The 19,705-nt window shown below is 43.7% G+C and overlaps 1 protein-coding gene across 1 annotated transcript; it reads left to right on the forward strand.

Annotated features, from left to right (window-relative positions):
- The first annotated feature begins 700 nt into the window (after positions 1 to 700).
- On the forward strand, positions 701 to 18,601 carry myom1a (myomesin 1a (skelemin)). The gene is made up of 37 exons (XM_083690668.1): positions 701 to 809; positions 2,090 to 2,286; positions 4,422 to 4,562; positions 4,759 to 4,939; positions 5,178 to 5,335; positions 5,457 to 5,549; positions 5,705 to 5,793; positions 6,532 to 6,576; positions 6,724 to 6,885; positions 7,075 to 7,236; positions 7,845 to 7,986; positions 8,193 to 8,392; positions 8,514 to 8,570; positions 8,889 to 9,013; positions 9,154 to 9,337; positions 9,503 to 9,677; positions 9,887 to 10,008; positions 11,169 to 11,365; positions 11,566 to 11,692; positions 11,873 to 12,057; positions 12,233 to 12,347; positions 12,488 to 12,644; positions 13,028 to 13,134; positions 13,637 to 13,681; positions 13,913 to 14,049; positions 14,327 to 14,471; positions 14,709 to 14,768; positions 14,897 to 14,964; positions 15,136 to 15,261; positions 16,364 to 16,451; positions 16,568 to 16,606; positions 16,753 to 16,858; positions 17,021 to 17,184; positions 17,450 to 17,486; positions 17,765 to 17,787; positions 18,091 to 18,146; positions 18,326 to 18,601. Exons 2-37 carry the CDS (start codon positions 2,123 to 2,125, stop codon positions 18,587 to 18,589), a joined length of 4,446 nt encoding a protein of 1,481 aa, XP_083546794.1. The 5' UTR covers positions 701 to 809; positions 2,090 to 2,122; the 3' UTR covers positions 18,590 to 18,601.
- Positions 18,602 to 19,705: the final 1,104 nt, after the last annotated feature.

The raw sequence follows: 19,705 nt of genomic DNA on the forward strand, positions 1-19,705 counted from the left end.
CCTAATATAGCCATATCCAAGCTATCGAAAATACCGCAATTAAAAAAAATGAAATAATATTCACATATCTTTGGTATATTAGAACAATTTTAACATACTTAAGTTAAAGACACCTTTCTGAATAAATTGCAATTTCAATCCGCGACGCTAAGAGACAGGTAGGGATGATGGAAAGGTATACAATAGACGTCATATTTTGTTCTACCACTAGATGGCATTCAATGTCAAGAAAACGTTTGGTGGCACCATAATATTATCAATGCACACGCACAGATTTTTTTTACATTTATATACCACTAATCCAAATTTTGGCAAAGATTCTGGCAAAAATGTTGGAGACGTTATTGACATGTATTAGGCATATATTTATTATCGTTTGGATAAGGATTCGGATAACATTTAGAACACAACATTTCTTATGTTTTCATACACGTTTCATACATCCTATATTTTCAATCTAAGCAGGTCAATTCTTTATATCAGTCAGTTGATAGGCCACGTTTCAGTTAAAATACTCTAAGCTGATAACATTATATGCTCTTAAATGTGCGCGGCTTTTAGGAGAGTCGGGCCTGTTTGGAAGAGTTGCGCCTGTCTCTCAGGGGGCTATATTTAACGTGGTCCCAGCCTTAAAAGGTCGTGACGGAGTCTTCAACATTCTGCCGAGTGGCATCATTATTTCTGTACTGTGGGCTGCTGTCCTGTCCACTGCCCCGCACCCTAGCTGCTTTGCCTAGATTTGGACTTGCTTTAGCTACTTTTGGAGTACTTTCCTCTTGTTTTCAACGATTGACAGATTGTTGGTTTTGGTGAGTGCATATTTATATATATCTATATATCTATATCTACAATTATGTTTTTATTATTAGATATCATATTGGTTGTAATGCCCTTGAAGGGGGGAATATATCATATGTTGCCCTCAATCAATTAAGATTAAGGCCTGCTTGTAATAACTTTTATCTTTTGATACATGCCTAGTTAATAGATGTCAAAACAGAGTTATTGAACTAATCCCTTGTATTTTGATGATCATGCCCACTGACAATCACAATGGTTTTGTGAGTGACTGAATTGATATTCACTAGTTGAAGAGTGCATGCATGTGTAATTTTAGAATGAGGACACAGTGGCCTACCACAAGTAATCTCTTTTTTTTTGTTGGTTTAAATAACAATAATACATTCCTTATTAATCCTTTAAAACAATAGTTTACCATTTTCTCTGAAGTGGTTTATGGCCTACTGTGCATGATTGAGCCTTACCAATTGCAACCTCTCAGCCAACTCTAATTTAGGCTTCACAGTCTCTGGACTATCTCCAATAGTGTTGTCTGTTGTTACTAATTGTTCTTTGCATAATGATGAGGAAATGTAGGTTTAGATTAACATCCCTTATTTGATTACTCAAATAAGCAACAACACTGCCAAGCACTTACCAATTTCTCCAATAAATCTCATGGATATTAGAAAGAATGACATCATAAAACAGAATTAATGTGTGGGTCTAGTATATACTGTTGTGTATATATATTAGTCGATGTCTATAACATGTCTGTAGCATATTATGTAATCACTTCTGTTTACATCCTACTTAACCATTTAGATTGAAACAAGTTCCCATGGAGTCTACTAATTCCATAACACCTGTTTTCCAGCACTCAGAGATATAAATCAACAGTGAAGGCTATTTTAAAGCTAATTGAACTTCCGTTTAATAATGTCGTCTAGGAGACAACATTTAAAGGTTATGGAGATCATCATGAATGTAATAATGTTTCTTTCAGTGACTGCCTCTTAATTTGAACATGCTGCAGTAGTACTAACTCATAAATAGAGCTAACAATGGAAGATGTATCTAACTCTTGTGAAGTCTAATGAAAATAATAACATCATCAGTGATGGTCTTGAACCATTTTCATGAACCTACATTAATACCCATAATGAATAACTACAAGCGTCAACTAAACCCAACCGACTCTAACCAATGCATCACATCATTATCACAATGACGGTGAGATTGATTTACAGAATTCATTCACACGCAATTTAGAAAAAAACCGCGAAGTAAAGGACAATCTGAACTGCAGTAAAGCCCACGTGCTGTACGGGAGTCGCCCAGGATGTCAGGATCCTTAAAGCTGCACCAGAAACACCAGCAGAGTCAGCAGCTGTGTCAGCGTTGCTATGAGAGCAGCCGTCACCAAAGCAGCACCAAGCTGGAGTCATCTTCATTATCATCATCCGTTACCCAGAAGTCTTACTCTGCTCTCAGGAGCAGCCACGGGTAAGAGGATGGAGTGTGAAGATGGGATGAACCACACCCTGTTGCTCTGTGTGGCACAGCAAGAGCATGTTAGCCCATGTAGTGTGATCTACTGCAGTAGAAGGCACCATGGCTAGCCATCTCTTTGCTATGATCTTCAACTGTGCTGTTTGCTGACGATAATTAGGCGTGATTAACTATAAGATTGGCTGTAACAAACCCTGTGTATGCAGTGAAGTGTGTAGGTTAGGTCTAATACTACTAAAGATTATGACTGAAGTAGTGGTGGTGTAGTTTGGCTTTGTTTACAAAATGTTGTCATTACTATGTGATTGACTAGAAAGTATACTGTGCTGAAATAGTCAATGATTCATATACTCATATACTATACTAGGCAATAGCCTATTGCTTTTTGCTCAACCTTTTTGTGATCATCTCAGGTTTGTGCAACAAGGTGAATCCGTTGGTGAATCAGCAGTTTGTACAGTACTCAACAAATACTACTGTATGTGAAATGCCGCATCAGCATGGTCACATGTGGGATGTCAGCAGCATTCATTTTTAATGTCAGCACTCAACACCGTTCTCTGTGGACATATCCACTTGTGTACTTTTGTACAGCGATAGTATTTTTTTTAAACAAAGAGTCTATGCATGTGTTGTAAGGTGTCACAACACAACACTTCACATACTGGTACTGCTTTGTTAGACTCCTTAACGTACAGTACTTGTTATATTGATGAACCATAGGACGTGAGCATGAAGTACAGTATTACATATAAAAGCAAAGCATTTAAGGTTGACTTTGAAGACATTACAATACTGGAGGATACCTCAAGCTCTTGAGTAGACGGCCACATGAGCAGTGGCATCGACACATCCTCAGTTAGGCTACTGTGTTGCAATATTAAGATTTGGTCTTTAAAGTGAGCATGTAATGTAGCCAGAAGCCTTTTGTTATTTTAACTGCAGGGCTCACTGTACATATTGGAGCCATGCTATTCTTTATGCAGGGGTCAGAGCATGAATTTGAGCTGATGTGGATGGGTGCCAGAGATATTCATGGAGAGAGCTGTTCTATTTCTGGGTGCTGGAGCTGAGAGGTTTGCCATTACTGTACCGACACTGTATAGGGGCATGTCATAATGGCACTGTCAAACTGACTGTCCTGGTTACAGGAACGGTTTTATATTGAGCTGCTTTGTTGGACCGGCTTTGGCCAAAATGTGATCTCAAGACAGTTATATTCTTCTGTACTCCCTTTCAGACCTCTGTCTTGAAAGTTTTAGTTTGTCGATTACGGTCTCGTACCTTTTGGGGATTTTTGGTTTCTAGATGTGTATTAGCTGTGCTGAAGGGGACAGATGTGGAAGAGTTAGAGGCTTTACCAGAGCGTTTTATACCAACAATTCACACATTTCAAGGACTCCTTCATCTCTATAGGAGTTCTCACTGCTGCTCCTCCAGATTAAATGATTAGTTGGACACTGCAGAAATCCTCTGTGGGAACTCTCTTTCCATCTGTCTGTCTCGTCATATCAATCTCGAGCCTCCGTTGTGCATTCATCCCATCCCTCTGGCGATAGTGCCTGCCCAGTGTGAGATAGAGATAGTCTCTGCCCCCCACCCCCCAACCACCCCATGCCACCAGCCCTCTGTCTATCCTGGCTGCCCAGTGTGAGATGGAGATAAAGTCGTCCCTACCCCTACCATGCCACCGGCCCGCTGGGAGAAACAGACAAGGATGAAAGGCTTAGCAGATATTATGCTTAATGCAGCAGCTCAGATGAGAATCCTCTCCACAGCCATCCATCAGTTCCGGTGGTGGTTCCTATTTAAGAACCAAACAGACAATAGGAGGCCTTAGAGGCCTGAGTGGCTGGTAGTTTGTGTGTATTGTAATATGTGTTGGCCTCACGGCATGCCAGAATTGTCCTGTTCTTTTTCTGAGTTATGGGACCAGGTGTTACTCTCAATATATCTTTATATGAGGGACCCGTAATATCAGATAGTTTCCCATACTTTTTATAGGTAAAACCACACATGCTCTATCATCCTGGACTGTTATAAAGCTGTTATAAAGCAGTTGTAAAACTGTTCTAATCAGGAGTTGTGAAGCTCTGACTGACTCTGGCGCTGTCTCCCCAACCCTTCAGACTGAGGACCTCTGTTGTGTCAGAGAAGGGGCAGGAGGAGATTAAACTGAGCCCACTACCTGAGAAAGCCAAGCGCACCTACCTGGCCATGGACGCAGACGCAGAGGTCATTGGATATGTCGTGCCTGTCTTCAGAGCCAGGTGATGGAGAAAAATATTGGACTTGTGAATGACATAATCTGCCATGATAATGAGGATGATAATGGTGATGATGATTAATTATACTAATGATTCTGTCTGAACATATTAGCACTATAGTAAATAAAACAAATGTATATTGATTGTATTGATGATGATCATGTTAATGTACTGATCATGTATCTGCTGTTGTTTATAGTCATGACTTTGCCAGGGGTCTGGTGGAGACCCAGGAGGAGGTGAGGGAGGAGGGTGTTGGCTACGTGGCCATGAGGAACCTGTTCTCTAGGGAGACCACCTCCATGGAGGTGAAGGTGGAGAAGAAGACCAGAAAGAAGACCATTAGGGAGTCTGCAGACCGCCTCACCCTGGGAAAAAAGGTCAGTTTACCAAGACATTTAGTAGTATAAGGAAGGTAGTCTTTGTAAAGGGACAATGGTCTAGTGCTAGTCAGTTAGGGGATCAAGCAACGGATGTCAAATAACTAGCTTTTTCAAGCCCTCATGATCTTCAATTTTGGAAAGTTAATTTTGAGAATGTCAACCAAGATGTTAGTGTTTTCACGGCATGTGACATGGCAAGTGAACCCCTCATTCCCTCGCCACTGTTGTCCTACAGATTCAGGAGAAGGCAGAGTTCCATAAGAAGATGAACTCCGACAGCCTGACCCACCCCCCAGAGTTCATAGTCAAGCCCCGTGGCCAGACTGTCTGGGAGGGCAAGAACGTGAAGCTGCACTGCACAGTAGCCGGCTGGCCTAAACCACGCGTCAACTGGTAAGAAATGTGTTGACTCTATGTTCCCTAAATTACAGCAGACGATGGGCTCTTTGTAATGCATGGGACGGAATATAGAATGGTATCAAACACGATCTTTATCTTTATCTTCCCCGCTTAGGTACAAAAACAATGTGGTGATCGATCCCAAGGCCCACCCTGACAAGTACGCAGCAGAGAGCAATTACAACATGCACTTCCTGGAGATCAAGAAGTAGGTAACCAAGCCAGGAGAACGTTGCCTTTCTGGGTGGTTTGCAATGGAAATGTGCAAAAAGAGATTTTGAATTCATGTCTGTGTTCAATATAAGGATAGTGTGGACACCACCTGACACTGGTTTGTTGTTTGTTTCTTCTGGTTGGTTTCAGCTGTGATTTCTTCGACACTGCTCAGTATTGTGCTTCTGCTCTCAACATAAAGGGAGACAGCACATCTGTGGCTGCTGTTGTTGTGAAAAGTAGGTTACTCTCCTGATGTGCCTTGTGTGTGTTTGTACTGTTAAAGGAGCAGGGTGTAAGTTTGGCGGAAATCTGCCACCATCGCAGCAAAATTCAGTTTGAAGTTCCAAACAACAACATCCCTCCCTAATAGTAATATAAACCCCCGAAATGGGCTTGCAGTGTCAGACATTAGCTGTTGTGTTTCTGCATGCCCACACAATTCCCACACAGGCGGCTACCAGAGACAGAAAGGCGAAAATCTGTAACTTCCCTCGAACACTACGGGTGTACGGGTCGGGTAGGACACTCCATTTTAGAAAGCGACTGGACCAAAACAGTGTTCGTAAATGAAATATTTCTTTCAACGGATCTCATTCCCCGATCGCTAATGATTAAACATAGTCATTACAACCATTAGGAAGCTTTTAGAAAGTTACATACTGGACCTGCAGCACCGTATGTGTGTATAGTGAGTTGCTTGTAATAGGGGTTAAAGCAAAGCTCTCTATTAGAACAATAATATTCTTTCACAAACTCTGTGGCCCTTCGTAATGTGAATAGTGTGCTGCCTGCCTCTATCCCAGGTCATTCTATTTAAAGGCCTCCACAGTATTCAGAGGTCAGAGGTCACAAATGCCTGTTATTCTGTGCGAAGGTCCTACTTGCTGTGACCAAGCCTTTGCAGGAGGTTGTGCATAATTGCCCCTGTATGGTTTTTATTAATAATAATAATCAATATTTTATATTGATGTTAGGGTTCCAGGAGGGCCAGGAAGAGGGACCACTTGATGCCAAACCACGTGAGTGAAGATGTTAAGATGTTTGTTTGTCTTTCAAAAGTAAAGGAGATCATGGAGATTAAATAACCTTTCCAGTCTCACGGTTCAGTTTAGAGAAGTTCCTACATCCACCTCATGTTTACCTTTTCCTTGTCTTTTGCCTCCCAGATGGCTTCTGCGCAGAGCACGGTGTCACCTTCAACACCGCCATCATTGACACCTTCGGCGTGGCCTTCGGTCACGAGGGAGAGACCATGAGCCTCGGCTGCACTGTCATTGTTTACCCCACTGTCAAAAGATACAAGCCTGAGGTCATCTGGTACAGAGATGGTGGGTTGGAGCAGTCAAACATACACATCCTCTCTGACAACTGCTGCATGTAGACAGTTTTTCCCTGTGCTGTCCTTTCCAGCCAATAACATTGGCAATGGCTGTCCAGTCACATAGCTTTGCTACATCTTTTAGCCCTAAGTGTCCAATCACATCTCTTCACATTTCTTGTCTGTGTTGTCCAATCAGCTGTGGCCCTGAAGCCCTCTAAGTGGGTGCACACCCACTGGAGTGGGGAGCGTGCCACCCTCACCCTGATCCACCTGAACAAGGAGGATGAGGGCAAGTACACCCTGCGTGTGAACACCAAGTCTGGCTTTGACACCTACTCCGCCTACATCTTTGTCAAAGGTAAGGCTCTCCATGTGTATTCAATTTTATTCATGTAGTACGCACAAACCTTTCACTCTGACTCATTAATTCATGCTCATTCGTTCTGTTTATTTTATGTGCTCTGTTAACGAGTGGACATCTAACTGAAAATGAATTTGGTTTATGTCTTGAACCTTGTCCCAATGTGCTGTGTCTTTAAGTGACACATCCCTCTGCCTATTGGGTTTCTTTGGAGGAATGCAGCTTCTATGTCTGTCCCCAATCACCAAAGGCACCACCACACTGAGAGTGTACTGTTAGTCTTAGAAATTGAAGGGTTTTATGACAAGGTAGACCTGTAATATTTCCACAGTGACAACTAGATATGAAAGAACATATCAGATCGATAGCTCAGTGTTATATGACACACCCTTATGAGCAGATCACTCAGTGGAAAGTGCATTCAACAGAGGCTATGTAACGTATCTTAGCTATAATTAGAAACACCACTTGTATGTGTGTGTGTGTGTGTGTGTGTGTGTGTGTGTGTGCGTGCGTGCGTGCGTGCGTGCGTGCGTGCGTGCGTGCGTGCGTGCGTGCGTGCGTGCGTGCGTGCGTGCGTGCGCTTGTGTGTGTGTCTGAAATAGATGCTGGTGTGGAGGTCGAGGGGATTCCCGTTGCCCCCTTGGACGTGCGTTGTCATGACGCCAATAAGGATTATGTCGTGGTGACATGGAAGCAGCCAGCGGTGGAGGGAAGCACCTCCATCCTGGGATACTTTATTGACAGGTCAGCTCTCTCTTCTTCTTTGGTTCAGCACCCGTCTGAGTGGATTAGCTCCTTCTTCTTCTGTGGTTCTTTACAACTCTAGATACGTTAGCCCTCGACCATTCTGAACAGTTCAGCTCCATTGTCCTCTAAGGTAGGTCCCTCTGGCAGTGACCTCAGGTGTTAATGATGATGTAACAATTAGTGTTTGTGTATTTGGTTTGCAGGTGTGAGGTGGGCACCCACCACTGGGCCCAGTGTAACGACACACCAGTGAAGTATGCCCGCTTCCCCGTCACGGGGCTGGTGGAGGGGCGGTCCTACGTCTTCAGGGTGCGGGCCATCAACAGGGGTGGCGTGAGCCGTCCTTCCCGCGTCTCCGACTCTGTGGTTGCCATGGATCCCTCCGATAGAGCTCGTATGAGAGGTGAGCGCCTGGGGGAATTAGAGAGAAATTGGTGGGTGTTGGGTTGTAGGCTACAAAGCTTTTAGAATAGTAGTTACCTGTATACAATAACATTGTTTCAAAACGACTTTTATCTTCACAGCTGACCCTTCAGCTCCTTGGACTGGGATGATCAAATTCACTGAGGAGGATGCTACTGGTAAGATATCATCCTTTACATCACAACTACTGGACTTACATATGGTATATGAAAAATATACCATCATGTGGGTATATTTGATCAGTGGAGGCTGGTGGAGGCAGAAAATTGGAGGTACTGCATGGAAGGCATCAAAGGTGTTTGATACCATTCCTCATTCGATTCCATGCATTACATAGAGCCCGTCCTCCGATTTCTACCTCCTCCAGCCTCCCCTGGGTTTGATAGTTACTTGACTTCAATGTGCGGCGAGGAGTGCTGTATCTGTAGGGAGTGAGTGAGGATATAATGGGGGTGATGTTCTCTTTGACCCCTCAGTGGGCGTGGTCCCCGGTGAAGTCAGTGAGGTGGTGGTGACTGAGGCAACAAAGAGCTACGTGGTCCTGGGCTGGAAGCCCCCTGCACAGAGGGGTCACGAAGGGGTCATGTACTACATAGAGAAGGTGAGTGGAGACCTGATTCAAGTGTGTTTTACATGTATGTTTTACATGGGATTTACATTATGGATTACACAGGATATGTCAGTTAGTACAATCTTGTAGCATTTTGGCCCTATGTTTTACTGGCCCTGTGTCAATCCTAGTGTATTGCAGGCACTGACTGCTGGCAGAGGGTGAACACTGGGATGCCAGTCAAGTCTCCCCGCTATGCCCTGTTCGACCTGGCGGAGGGCAAGTCCTACAGCTTCCGTGTGCGCTGCTGCAACTCGGCGGGTGTCGGAGGGCCCTCTGAAGCCACCGAGTTCACCACCGTTGGAGACAAACTGGGTGAGTTGAGGAGCCATTTTGTTTTTGGCAGCTGCTTTCGTTCTCTGCTTTGTTGGTACATGGGAATTGTTTTTCGATGTCTGTTTGTGCGTTGATTTCTCTCTCTCTCTCTCTCTCCCTCCCTCCCTTTCTCTCTCTCTCACTCCCTTTCCCTCCCATACCCAGACCTGCCCGCGGCCCCAGGCACTGTTGTGCCCACCAGGAACACAAACACCTCTGTGGTGGTCTCCTGGGGGGCATCTAGGGAGTCCAAGCACCTGGTGGGCTACTACATCGAGAGCAGCGTGGTGGGCAGCAACGTGTGGATCCCCTGCAACAATAAACCAGTCAAGAAGACTAGGTATGAATACCAAATAGCTTAGTATATTAATGAAACTACTATAAAATGCTACAGAGGCCTCTACTTATCATGTGAGGTAGCCAACGAGAACAATTCTAAATGTATAGTTCTGAACATACTGTACAGTTGTACATGTATGAGTCTCCATTGATCTGTATTGAGGTTTATGGGTGGGTTTATTTGTGGGTGTGTTCTGTGTTGTGTTGTAGGTTTGTGTGCCACGGGCTGAACACAGGAGACACAAATGTGTTCAGGGTGAAGGCAGTGAACGCTGCTGGATACAGCCAGAGCTCCTCAGAGTCTGAGGCTGTGGTGGTGAAGGCTGGGATTGGTGAGTCAATACAGTACTACAGTATATCTTGTTGTAAATGAACCAAGGAGAGGAAGCAATGTGTCAGAACATATGAGTAGGAAGTATAGGATTTCTCAATTGACCTCCATTGATGTCTTTATGCTCCTTGACTATTTTTCCATTTCTACAACCACAGCGCTCCATTTCCCCAATCAAAGCCATAATACTCCTTGTATCTCAACTTCACAGCTACTCATTAATGAACAATACACTTCCTATCCCATGTTCAACTTCCTGCTTTCCCAACCCAGGAGAATTGCCTCTTCTTATCAGCAAACAATCCTACCTTTTCCCCACCACCCTACACCACTCTCTCTGGTCCTAGTGGCGTCTGTCTGATACAGTTTGCATCGCTGTCCATTTCCTTGCATGCATCCATTTATTTTCCTTTGAATGCTGACCTTTAGTGTGCACAAGTAGTTATGCTACAGTATGGCTTTAGCCTGCAGTATTGCTAAATCACTAACAATCTTCATCTGCATGTCTCATTACCTGAACCCTGTTTGATGTTTATTATCCAAGTTTACATTTATCGGATGAACATTGATATCAACTAAGTGTAGCCGGACTTAGATTCAGATTACTTGTTGCACCCCTGTCTCTGACCGAAGAATTGGTGCAAGATTTAGGATTAAAATGAACGAATGCACTGTTTCCCTTCTGGGTGCTGTATGGGCTTGAGCTGATGCTCTCGATGTGCTGTTTTACCGTTGAATAATTTGTAGGGGGTGTAATGCCTGCCGGTGCATGACCAAGGTGAAGACTAAAACATGACACCTGCGCTCAGAAAGTACCCTGGGGTCAAGATTACCCTGAGCTCTAGCCTACATAGTAAGTCAACTATCCACATTTTAAGACTGTGAAGACTAACATACTCAAGGCTTTCTTTTAGGGCATGATTAGCAATACAGTACCAATTAACATCAGCTTGTGAATTGTTTTAGTTCAACTTATTGTGAAACCACCTGGATCAAACTGGACCAGACTAACCCACCAACCAGACCAGATAAAGACAAACGAAAGAAGAAAAAAAAAAAAAGCTAAAATTGGTAGACATCTTTCCCTTCCTCCCTCGGCCTACCCGTGTTAGTTGAGTGTGGTAACGTCACAGTGTTAACCTGAGTATCTGACCCCCTCAGCCATCTCTGGGACCCCCAGCGGCGTCGCCCTGCTGGAGAGTGTCCGTGACTACATGGTCCTGGGCTGGGAGGCTCCAGCGGTGACTGGAGGAGTAGACATCAGGGGATACTTTGTGGACTTTAGGAAGGTGGTTGGAGGAAAGGCCAGCCAATGGCATGAACTCAACCATAAGGCTGTTACTTCCACATCCTACAAAGTATGTTTATTATTATTATTATTATTTGTTTTAATTAATTTAGCCTCACTTCACTACCACCTGTATTTGTTTAAGCAAATTCACATTTTGTAAATGTCAGTAAAGGATTAGATGAAGAAATAATAATACAGCAATGTTATTAAAGTCTTATTGTTTGTTTAATTAGCACTAATCCTCCTTCTCGGTTTTTATTTCTCCAGGCAGAGGGCCTGAAGGAGAACATTTTCTACCAGTTCCAAGTCCGTGCTGCGAACATGGCAGGTGTGAGTGAGGCCTCCCTGCCCAGTGCTACTCTGGAGTGCAAGGAATATACCATCACTGTGCCAGGTACTGGGACAGAACATATCCTACCTTCCTTCCTTCCCTCTTTCCATCCCTCCCACCTTCCTCCCTTTCTTCCTTCCTTCCCTCCTTCCTTCCCTCCTTCCATCCCTCCATCGTTCCTTCCATTTCTTGGTCATCAGGTTTAGTGGTCTTGTATCTTACCTGTCTGTCTCCCTCCTACAGGTGCCCCCCATGGCCTCCATGTCCTGGAGGTGCGTGATAACTCTCTGGTCGCCCTGTGGGAGCCACCCACCTATAATGGCCGGTCACCTGTCAACGGCTTCTATCTGGACATCAAGGAGTCTTCGGCTGGGGAGGGAGGCTGGAGAGGCGTCCATGAGAAGGCCACCAAGATGAAGTACCTGAAGGTTAGAATGTGCAAAACCTCCATTGCTGTTACTGTGAAAGCTCTGTGCTCTGTCAATATGACCAAAGTCATGGATATGAATTGATCTCCAGTACTGATAGAAAAGATGTATATGAGGAGTATGTTAACCAATATGTCTTGTTTCTTCTCTCTCTCTCTCCCTGTCTGTAATTCAGGTTACTGGTCTGAAGAGTGGTGTGTCTTATAACTTCAGACTGCGTGCTCAGAACCTGGCTGGAGTTGGAAAAGCCTGTAAGGTCTTAGGTCCTATCCTGGCCCAGACCCGCCCTGGTGAGTACTACAGACACACACAACAACCTCTTTCTCTGTCTCTCTCTCTCTCTCTCTCTCTCTCTCTCTCTCTGTCTTTGCACACACGCTCTTATATGAAATATTAGGGTCTAATTAATGCACGTCTGTTTCCCTCTCAGGCACCCATGAGATTGTCGTTGACGTTGATGATGACGGCGTGATCTCCATGATCTTTGAGTGCTCTGAGATGGCTGCCGATTCTAAGTTTGTGTGGTCTAAGAACTACAAGGCCATGGCAGACACCTCTCGTCTTACCATTGTGACAGAGGGCAGCAAGTACGTACCGTCCGCACTTTTGAACCAACCAACTCTGAGTTATAGAATCCCCACAGATAAAGTACCATACGATGACTCTCCATACCTGACGTGGTCCTCTGTGGCTCAGTTGGTAGAGCATGGCGCTAACAACGCTTAGGTTGTGGGTTTGATTCCATATTCCATTGGGACCATATATCCTGAAATGTATGCACTCATTGCAATGTAAGTCGCTTAGGATAAAAGCGTCAGCTAAATGGCATATGTTATGTGATCATATCTCTTTATTAATCGTTTATATGCTGTTACTCAATCTATTTCTGAGTCCCAATCCCCTGATTATATGTCACTTTGTATCCCTTTGTGCTGACGTAATGTCTGCTGATCGCATTGTGTCCTCTCAGATCCAGAGCCATCTTCAACGACCCCTCTCTGGAGGACCTGGGCATCTTCTCCTGCGTGGTCACGAACACGGATGGCGTCTCTGCCAGCCACGTTCTAACTGAGGAGGGTGAGTCACGCATCCTGGCTCCCTGGCCGTATCAAATGACAGTCAATACCAGATCTCATTTGTGTGACGTCAGTGGCTAGGAGGTGAAGAGTGCCTTTCGAATGACGTATTCCCTCCACGGTCCGGTTACAGACCAGCTGCATCAAGTCAAGTTTAATAATCGATGAACAGATTAGAGGTTGTATATCTGTGTTGTCATGGGTGTCCAAATGAATTTCGTCTCATATTGTTGTGAATAAGTATACCACCTGTATCAATATGACAATTGTAGATGTTTTTTTCTTATTGTGGGATTTAGAGGATTTTGAGGTGAAAGGAGGGTGTAGAAAGAGAGGATTTTGAGGTGAAAGGAGGGTGTATGGGTGTGCTTGATATCGTGTGAAAGTAAGGTGAGAAGCTGTGAAAAGACACTGGAGGTGTCACCCACAACTGAGCAGTCGCCCATAATGTTGTTGTTGTTGTTGTTGTTGTTGTTGTTGTTGTTGTTGTTGTTGTTTGACAGATCTGAAGCGTCTCCTTGACATCAGCTACGATCACAAGTTCCCCAGTGAGTATCCGAAATAGCTTTAAGAACCGTGAAAAAATACAGAATACTTGCTATCCAAAGGACCAGCTGTACAGCTGCACTCTCAATAACAACACTTACACATACATAACACTACTTACATTACTTACACACTTACACATACAGTACATATTAGTATATGTTCCACAGCAGTTATGAACTAGATCTGTCTATTCCTCTACCTCACTCTGCTGTCCTTGTGACGGCTCACAGTCATTCCCTTCAAGACGGAGATGGCCATGGACCTGCTGGAGAAGGGTCGTGTGCGTTTCTGGACCCAGGTGGATAAGTTCACCTCCGGCTGCCAAGTGGAGTACGTGTTCAACGACTCCATTGTGTCTCATGGAGAGGTACGGTAGGACTTATCAAGACCCCAACACATACGGAACTATGTACTTCATGTTTGACCAGGGGAGGCTGGTGGAGGTAGAAATCTGTGGACAGACTCATGGTAATACATGAAACGGAATTAGGAATGGTATCAAACACACATGATACCAGCTTCCCCTGTTTCTGACACATATACTCTCTTCACAACGGGTCTGATACATTTATTTGTCCATTGGCATAGAGACCGACAATCTTCATCTTCTTATAATGTGTATATTGTTTATTATATTCTTCCAGAAATATACAATGAACTTTGACAAGACCACTGGCATCATTGAGATGTATATGGACTCCCTGGAGGTCACAGATGAGGGAACCTTCACCTTTAACCTTGTGGATGGGAAGGCCAAGGGTCAGACCAGTCTGGTGCTGATTGGTGAAGGTGAGCCTACTACAGTACTCTCATTTTGGAACCCATCCCACCCTGTGTCTGCTGAAATTTCTGTGCCTACCGCTGCTTTGGTGTAGGCCTATGACTAGCAATGACATTATGTGGCCACTAAGGGGCAGAAGAGGACCATCTTTCAGTATTGTTTTGACTAAAATGACATTTGTGCAATTGAATGAAGTTATGTTATCTATTTTATCCTAATTATGTTCTGTTGCTATATTTTTTCAGAGTTCAGGGAGCTTCAGAAGAAATCAGAGTTTGAGAGAGCCGAATGGGTCAGAAGACAAGGTATCAAATATGTTTTCTTTCAGCACACGTCCCTGCCTCACATGACTTTACATCGTTAGATCATTGATGCTCTCTTATCAAATATTGTTTTCCAATTAACTCTGGGTTCTCTCTCTCCACGAACACAGGTCCCCACTTTGTGGAGTACCTTAGTTTCAAGGTTACTCCAGAATGTAATGTGCTATTGACATGCACAGTAAGTATTCATCCTTTCATGGAGATTAGGGCAACAAAATGGAGATTAGGGCAACGAAATTGTTAATAACGTGTTGATTTTACTTGTCAGTAAATTGCTTTTGATTGTCAGTTCTTTGGATAAGTTGCAGCCATTATTTTCCCTCACCTTTCTAACGTTGTGTGTCTTCAGATAGGAAATATCAAACCAGAGACTGAGATCTCCTGGTTTAAGGATGGCATTGAGATCGGGGAGGAAGATGAGGAGGCTCAGAAGATTGAGATGAAGGATGGATTGCTATCCTTTAACATTGGAAAGGTCAGGCCGTCGTGGGGGATGTTGTGTGGGGGTTTTCTGAGTGAACAGCAGTGCTTCTTAACACAGCTACGCTACAAGCTATGCCACAACCTACTCTCCATCTCTGGCACACGGACCCATACATGATGAAATGTTTATGTCATGAGTAAATCATCAGACTGTACACTCCTATAGTGTAGGAGACGGGCTCAGTAGGCTATAGTATGTTAGGATTTCTACTGATGCCTCTCAGAGAAATCTGATTTATTGAGATGTTATCTGATCCATAGATATCATGGATTGAATTGAATTGAATTGATTGAATGTATCCACTAATGTGGATATATGTGAAAGCAGAAATATGGTTTGACCTACTATATGTATGGTCACACTCTCCAACATTCATGCCCATATATCATAAATATATGGTTCCTCCGTGTGTTGAATTACAACTGTGATGGCATTCAATCTGACTGAACTGGCTACCACATTTATGCAAATATTAAATGGATATTGCATTTTTTCTTATCCTATCATATTCAGGTGGTAAAAGATCAAAGATCCCATCTCAGTTATATTGAATGCCTTGTCTCAATCTGACGGTATAAAGATGCCACTCATGTTTGTAATCTGGCATCCCAGACATCCAGCATTATTCTGAGACACACAGTCTGGCTCTGCATGCTAACTGAAATTGCAAAAAGCGAGGGATGGAGTCCCTGCATGAGCAACAGGAGAGGCGAACCTTCCCCGCCACTCCTGTAGGTGGCGCTGGCATTAACAAGCTTATCTATCTAATTCGCAGTGGGTTATTAAGGACAGAGACACTGAACGAAGGAAACCTGCAGCTGAGATCCCTCCAGCAAGACCAAAAGTCTGGACATATACTTTGTCGCCATAAGTTTTCCCCCCGAAAAAATATCCATGTGTTTTTCATGTTGTCATCAGCCTGCAGCATTCTGGGCAGGAGAAAAGCTTGCCTTTTCGGTTTAGTGGTCTCTGTTGTTATTGCTTGTTATCTGTTGTGCAATTCAGATACCCCCTCTTCTGAAAGATGAGGAGGGGTCAAATGTAGTGACATCATATCAGGATTTAACGTCCTCCCCTCAAACTCTATTTTCAGATCTCAAAGAAGGATGCTGGTATTTACGAGGTCAAGCTGAAGGACACGAGAGGAAAAGATAAGAGCACCTATGATCTGACTAATGCAGGTAACTTCTTTGTCAAGCAAAAGTTCACCACCTACTCTGTACCCAACTTGTTTGGGAATGCAGCACCAACACTTTGGAAAAAGTTATCTTCAACTGATTTCTTCCATCTATTCCAGGTTACCAGGCTGTGTTGAATGAACTGTTCAGGGTTATTGGTGAGTCAAATGTACCTCCTTTGAACATATGTATTGTTTTATGTGGAACATCCTGTAGTGTATTGTGTTATATGTGTATTCCCAGAGAGTGGGCTGGCGTTGTTTGCCTTCATATCATATTCACTCTTTCATCTTTTTCTCCATAGCCAACTCCTCCACCGAGATCAGTGTTCTCAGCACAGAGCATGGCATCGTTCTCTACTCGTTTGTCACGTACCACACTGAGGAGCTTCGCGTTGGCTGGCTTCACAAGTACGCCACGACTATTCCATGAATACCTCCATAACCGCTCATCTAGACAGACCTTTCTGACACTTTACAATACAGAGTTTTAGTTCAGTGTATCTGTAAGCAGTCATTTGTGACCTCCTCTAATGTAACCTTCTCTGCGTGTCGCCTGTGCCCCCCTGGTAGAGATTCAAAGATCTCCCATTCAGACAGAGTACAGTGCGGAGTTACAGGAGAGCAGCTTTGGCTTAAGATCAATGAGCCCACAGAGAAAGACAAGGGCAAATACGCCATGGACATCTTCGACGGCAAGGATGGGCTGAAAAGAATCTTTGATTTGTCTGGTCAAGGTGAGTAACGGTCACGCATCATATCCGGCTGGAGCTGGTTGACTCACACCCACGCATACTTAGCCTTTGATCACCTACCCTTTAATCAGAGTGTGATGCATTTCTGAAATTTACTTATAAATGTGTCAGTGTGTGGAAGCAAACTCTGAAGGCCGTTATTTCAGCCCACGACATGTCAACTGTATGCTAAACTGACTATTGCTTTCGGATCACCTTTTTTAAATGAATGAAATGCTTCACTGATTGTTCATTTATTTTGTTGTAGCATGGGAAGAAGCATTCGAGGAATTCCAGAGACTGAAGTAAGTTCACAAAGTATACTAAATTGGTGCTGTATTGGAATAGTATACCTATGACTAAACGGAAAAAACAATGTTTATACAGATGCATCTATGGAAATGACCATTCATAAACCTAAAACAGACAGCATGGTCCCTCAGTACCCTGACACAGGGGCCCCGAGATACAGCACATTTCCTGACATTGTATAAAGTATGAAAATACCCTGCTCTGCCCTCTCTATCTCTGAAACCATTTTGAGATGCTCCTGACACTGTTTGTCTTCTTCTTCCTTCCTCAGGGCAGCAGCAATTGCAGAAAGAAGTAAGTGTTTATTTATGCCCTGGCTTCTGCTAGCAGATGCCATGCTCTAAAATGATGCAACAATCTGCCTCTGAGCTTGCGGGAAGGGAATTCTGAACGGTATGTGCCAAACTAGCTAAATAAGTTAGGATGATGACGATGCCAATGAAGAGGTGGCAGTGGTGATGACAACAACAATGTAGACCTAGTCTAATGCATGGTGTGGACATGGGGATTACTTCAACAAATAGCCCACTCACTGAAAACCTGATGAATGACGTGTATTTGTGAGTGGGTTCTCATTCTAACTATCCTCTATTACAGACCGTGCCCGGGTGGTCGGAGGCCTGCCAGACGTGGTCACTATCCAGGAGGGCAAGGTAAGAAGGCTTCTGCCTACCTCTGCCCAATCTTCTCTCTCTCTGTCTCTGTTCTCTCTCTCTCTGTCCCTCCCTACCCTTTCCTTGGGCCCAAAATCTGAATATGTATTCCTTAGGGAACTGTTGAGCTAACTTTTGATATGTTCATACAATGTATATAACTCTGTCCTTGCCCTCAGTCCCTGAACCTGACTGGCAACGTATGGGGTGAGCCTCTGCCCACGGTGACCTGGATGAAGAACGACAGGGAGCTGGTGGCTAACGACCACTACACTCTTAAGTTCGAGCACGGCAAGTTTGCCAGCATCACCATTGCGGCCGTCTCCACTGCTGACTCTGGCAAATATGCCCTTCTTGTGAAGAACAAGTACGGCACAGAGGCAGGCGAGTTCACCGTCAGTGTCTACTTGCCTGATGGAGATGATAAGAAAGTGTCAAAATAAAAAGAAAAGAAGGAAAGAAGAGTGATTAGGGTGGAATAAGTTGGTGTGAAGGTTGAACTGGGTGGTCTCCAAAGCATTTTACCCCAGTGCATGTCTGTATTTGATGTGTTCAACCTAAATAAAGAATGCAATTGGGAAGAATCGCAAAGCATGGATGGTACTTTTCATCTGTCCTGTTCATGCACTGGGCTAAAAAGCTTTGTGCATTGCCCTTCGAGGAAGCATACATGGAATTAGTTAGGGAGAGATGTGTGTGTGTGCTTCTATTGTTATTGTTGCTTGATTTGTCTTTCGTCACTTTTGAGCGCTTGATAGTAAGTCTGTCAATGGATGACCTGTCTAGTGCATTAATCATTGTCTAAAAACAAAACAAAACAAGAAGCTGTTGCTGTCTTGCTACACCAGTATTACATTAAGATTAACTTTGAACTCTCAGACAGTAACTTGCCAAAGAGGTATGTTAAAAAGAAAATAGTTGCAGTACAGTTTTTACTTGCTCTTGCTCTAAGCTGAGACTGACTTCTAAAAGATGGGCCAGTGGAAAACATGACAAATTCTGCTGAACAGAGCTGAAATGCTCTATAAGACAAACAAACGCACCATGTTTGTGTGTGTGTACATGTAGTGAAGCAAGTGAGTCCGGTTTGCAAGTCAAAAAAGATATTAATCATTATATGAAAAGTCAGAGGAGAACATGAGAAAGGAATGCAGCGTCAGTAGTGTCAGTGTTTGTAGTTGCCAACATGACGGAAGAAACTGGTTCTTTCCAGAGGTCTGGCACTAAGCCTTTAGGCTATGTGCTTCTAAACAAACAATGTTGTCTTTGCATATACCACCTATTTTGGAATGCCCTGACTACGACAGTATTAGGCTGGTTGAATGTATAGAATAGGAATTCTATAGGCGTGACTGTCAAAAGTATGTGCCTGAAGAGGTGGAGTAGATGTAAAACAAAGGAAAGAAATATCCCGAAGGTCACTGCGAGCTGCCTTATAGACATGTAGTGTATTATGTCCATTCAACAACAGATAAATAACATTGCCCTCCAGCTCATGTAATAATAAAAAGGTACACTTGCTCTTAAAAAGTCTCTCTCTGTTTTTTCCACAATGAAGT

This window comes from Argentina silus (genome assembly GCF_951799395.1).
Source record: "Argentina silus genome assembly, chromosome: 18".
NCBI classification, from domain to species: domain Eukaryota; kingdom Metazoa; phylum Chordata; class Actinopteri; order Argentiniformes; family Argentinidae; genus Argentina; species Argentina silus.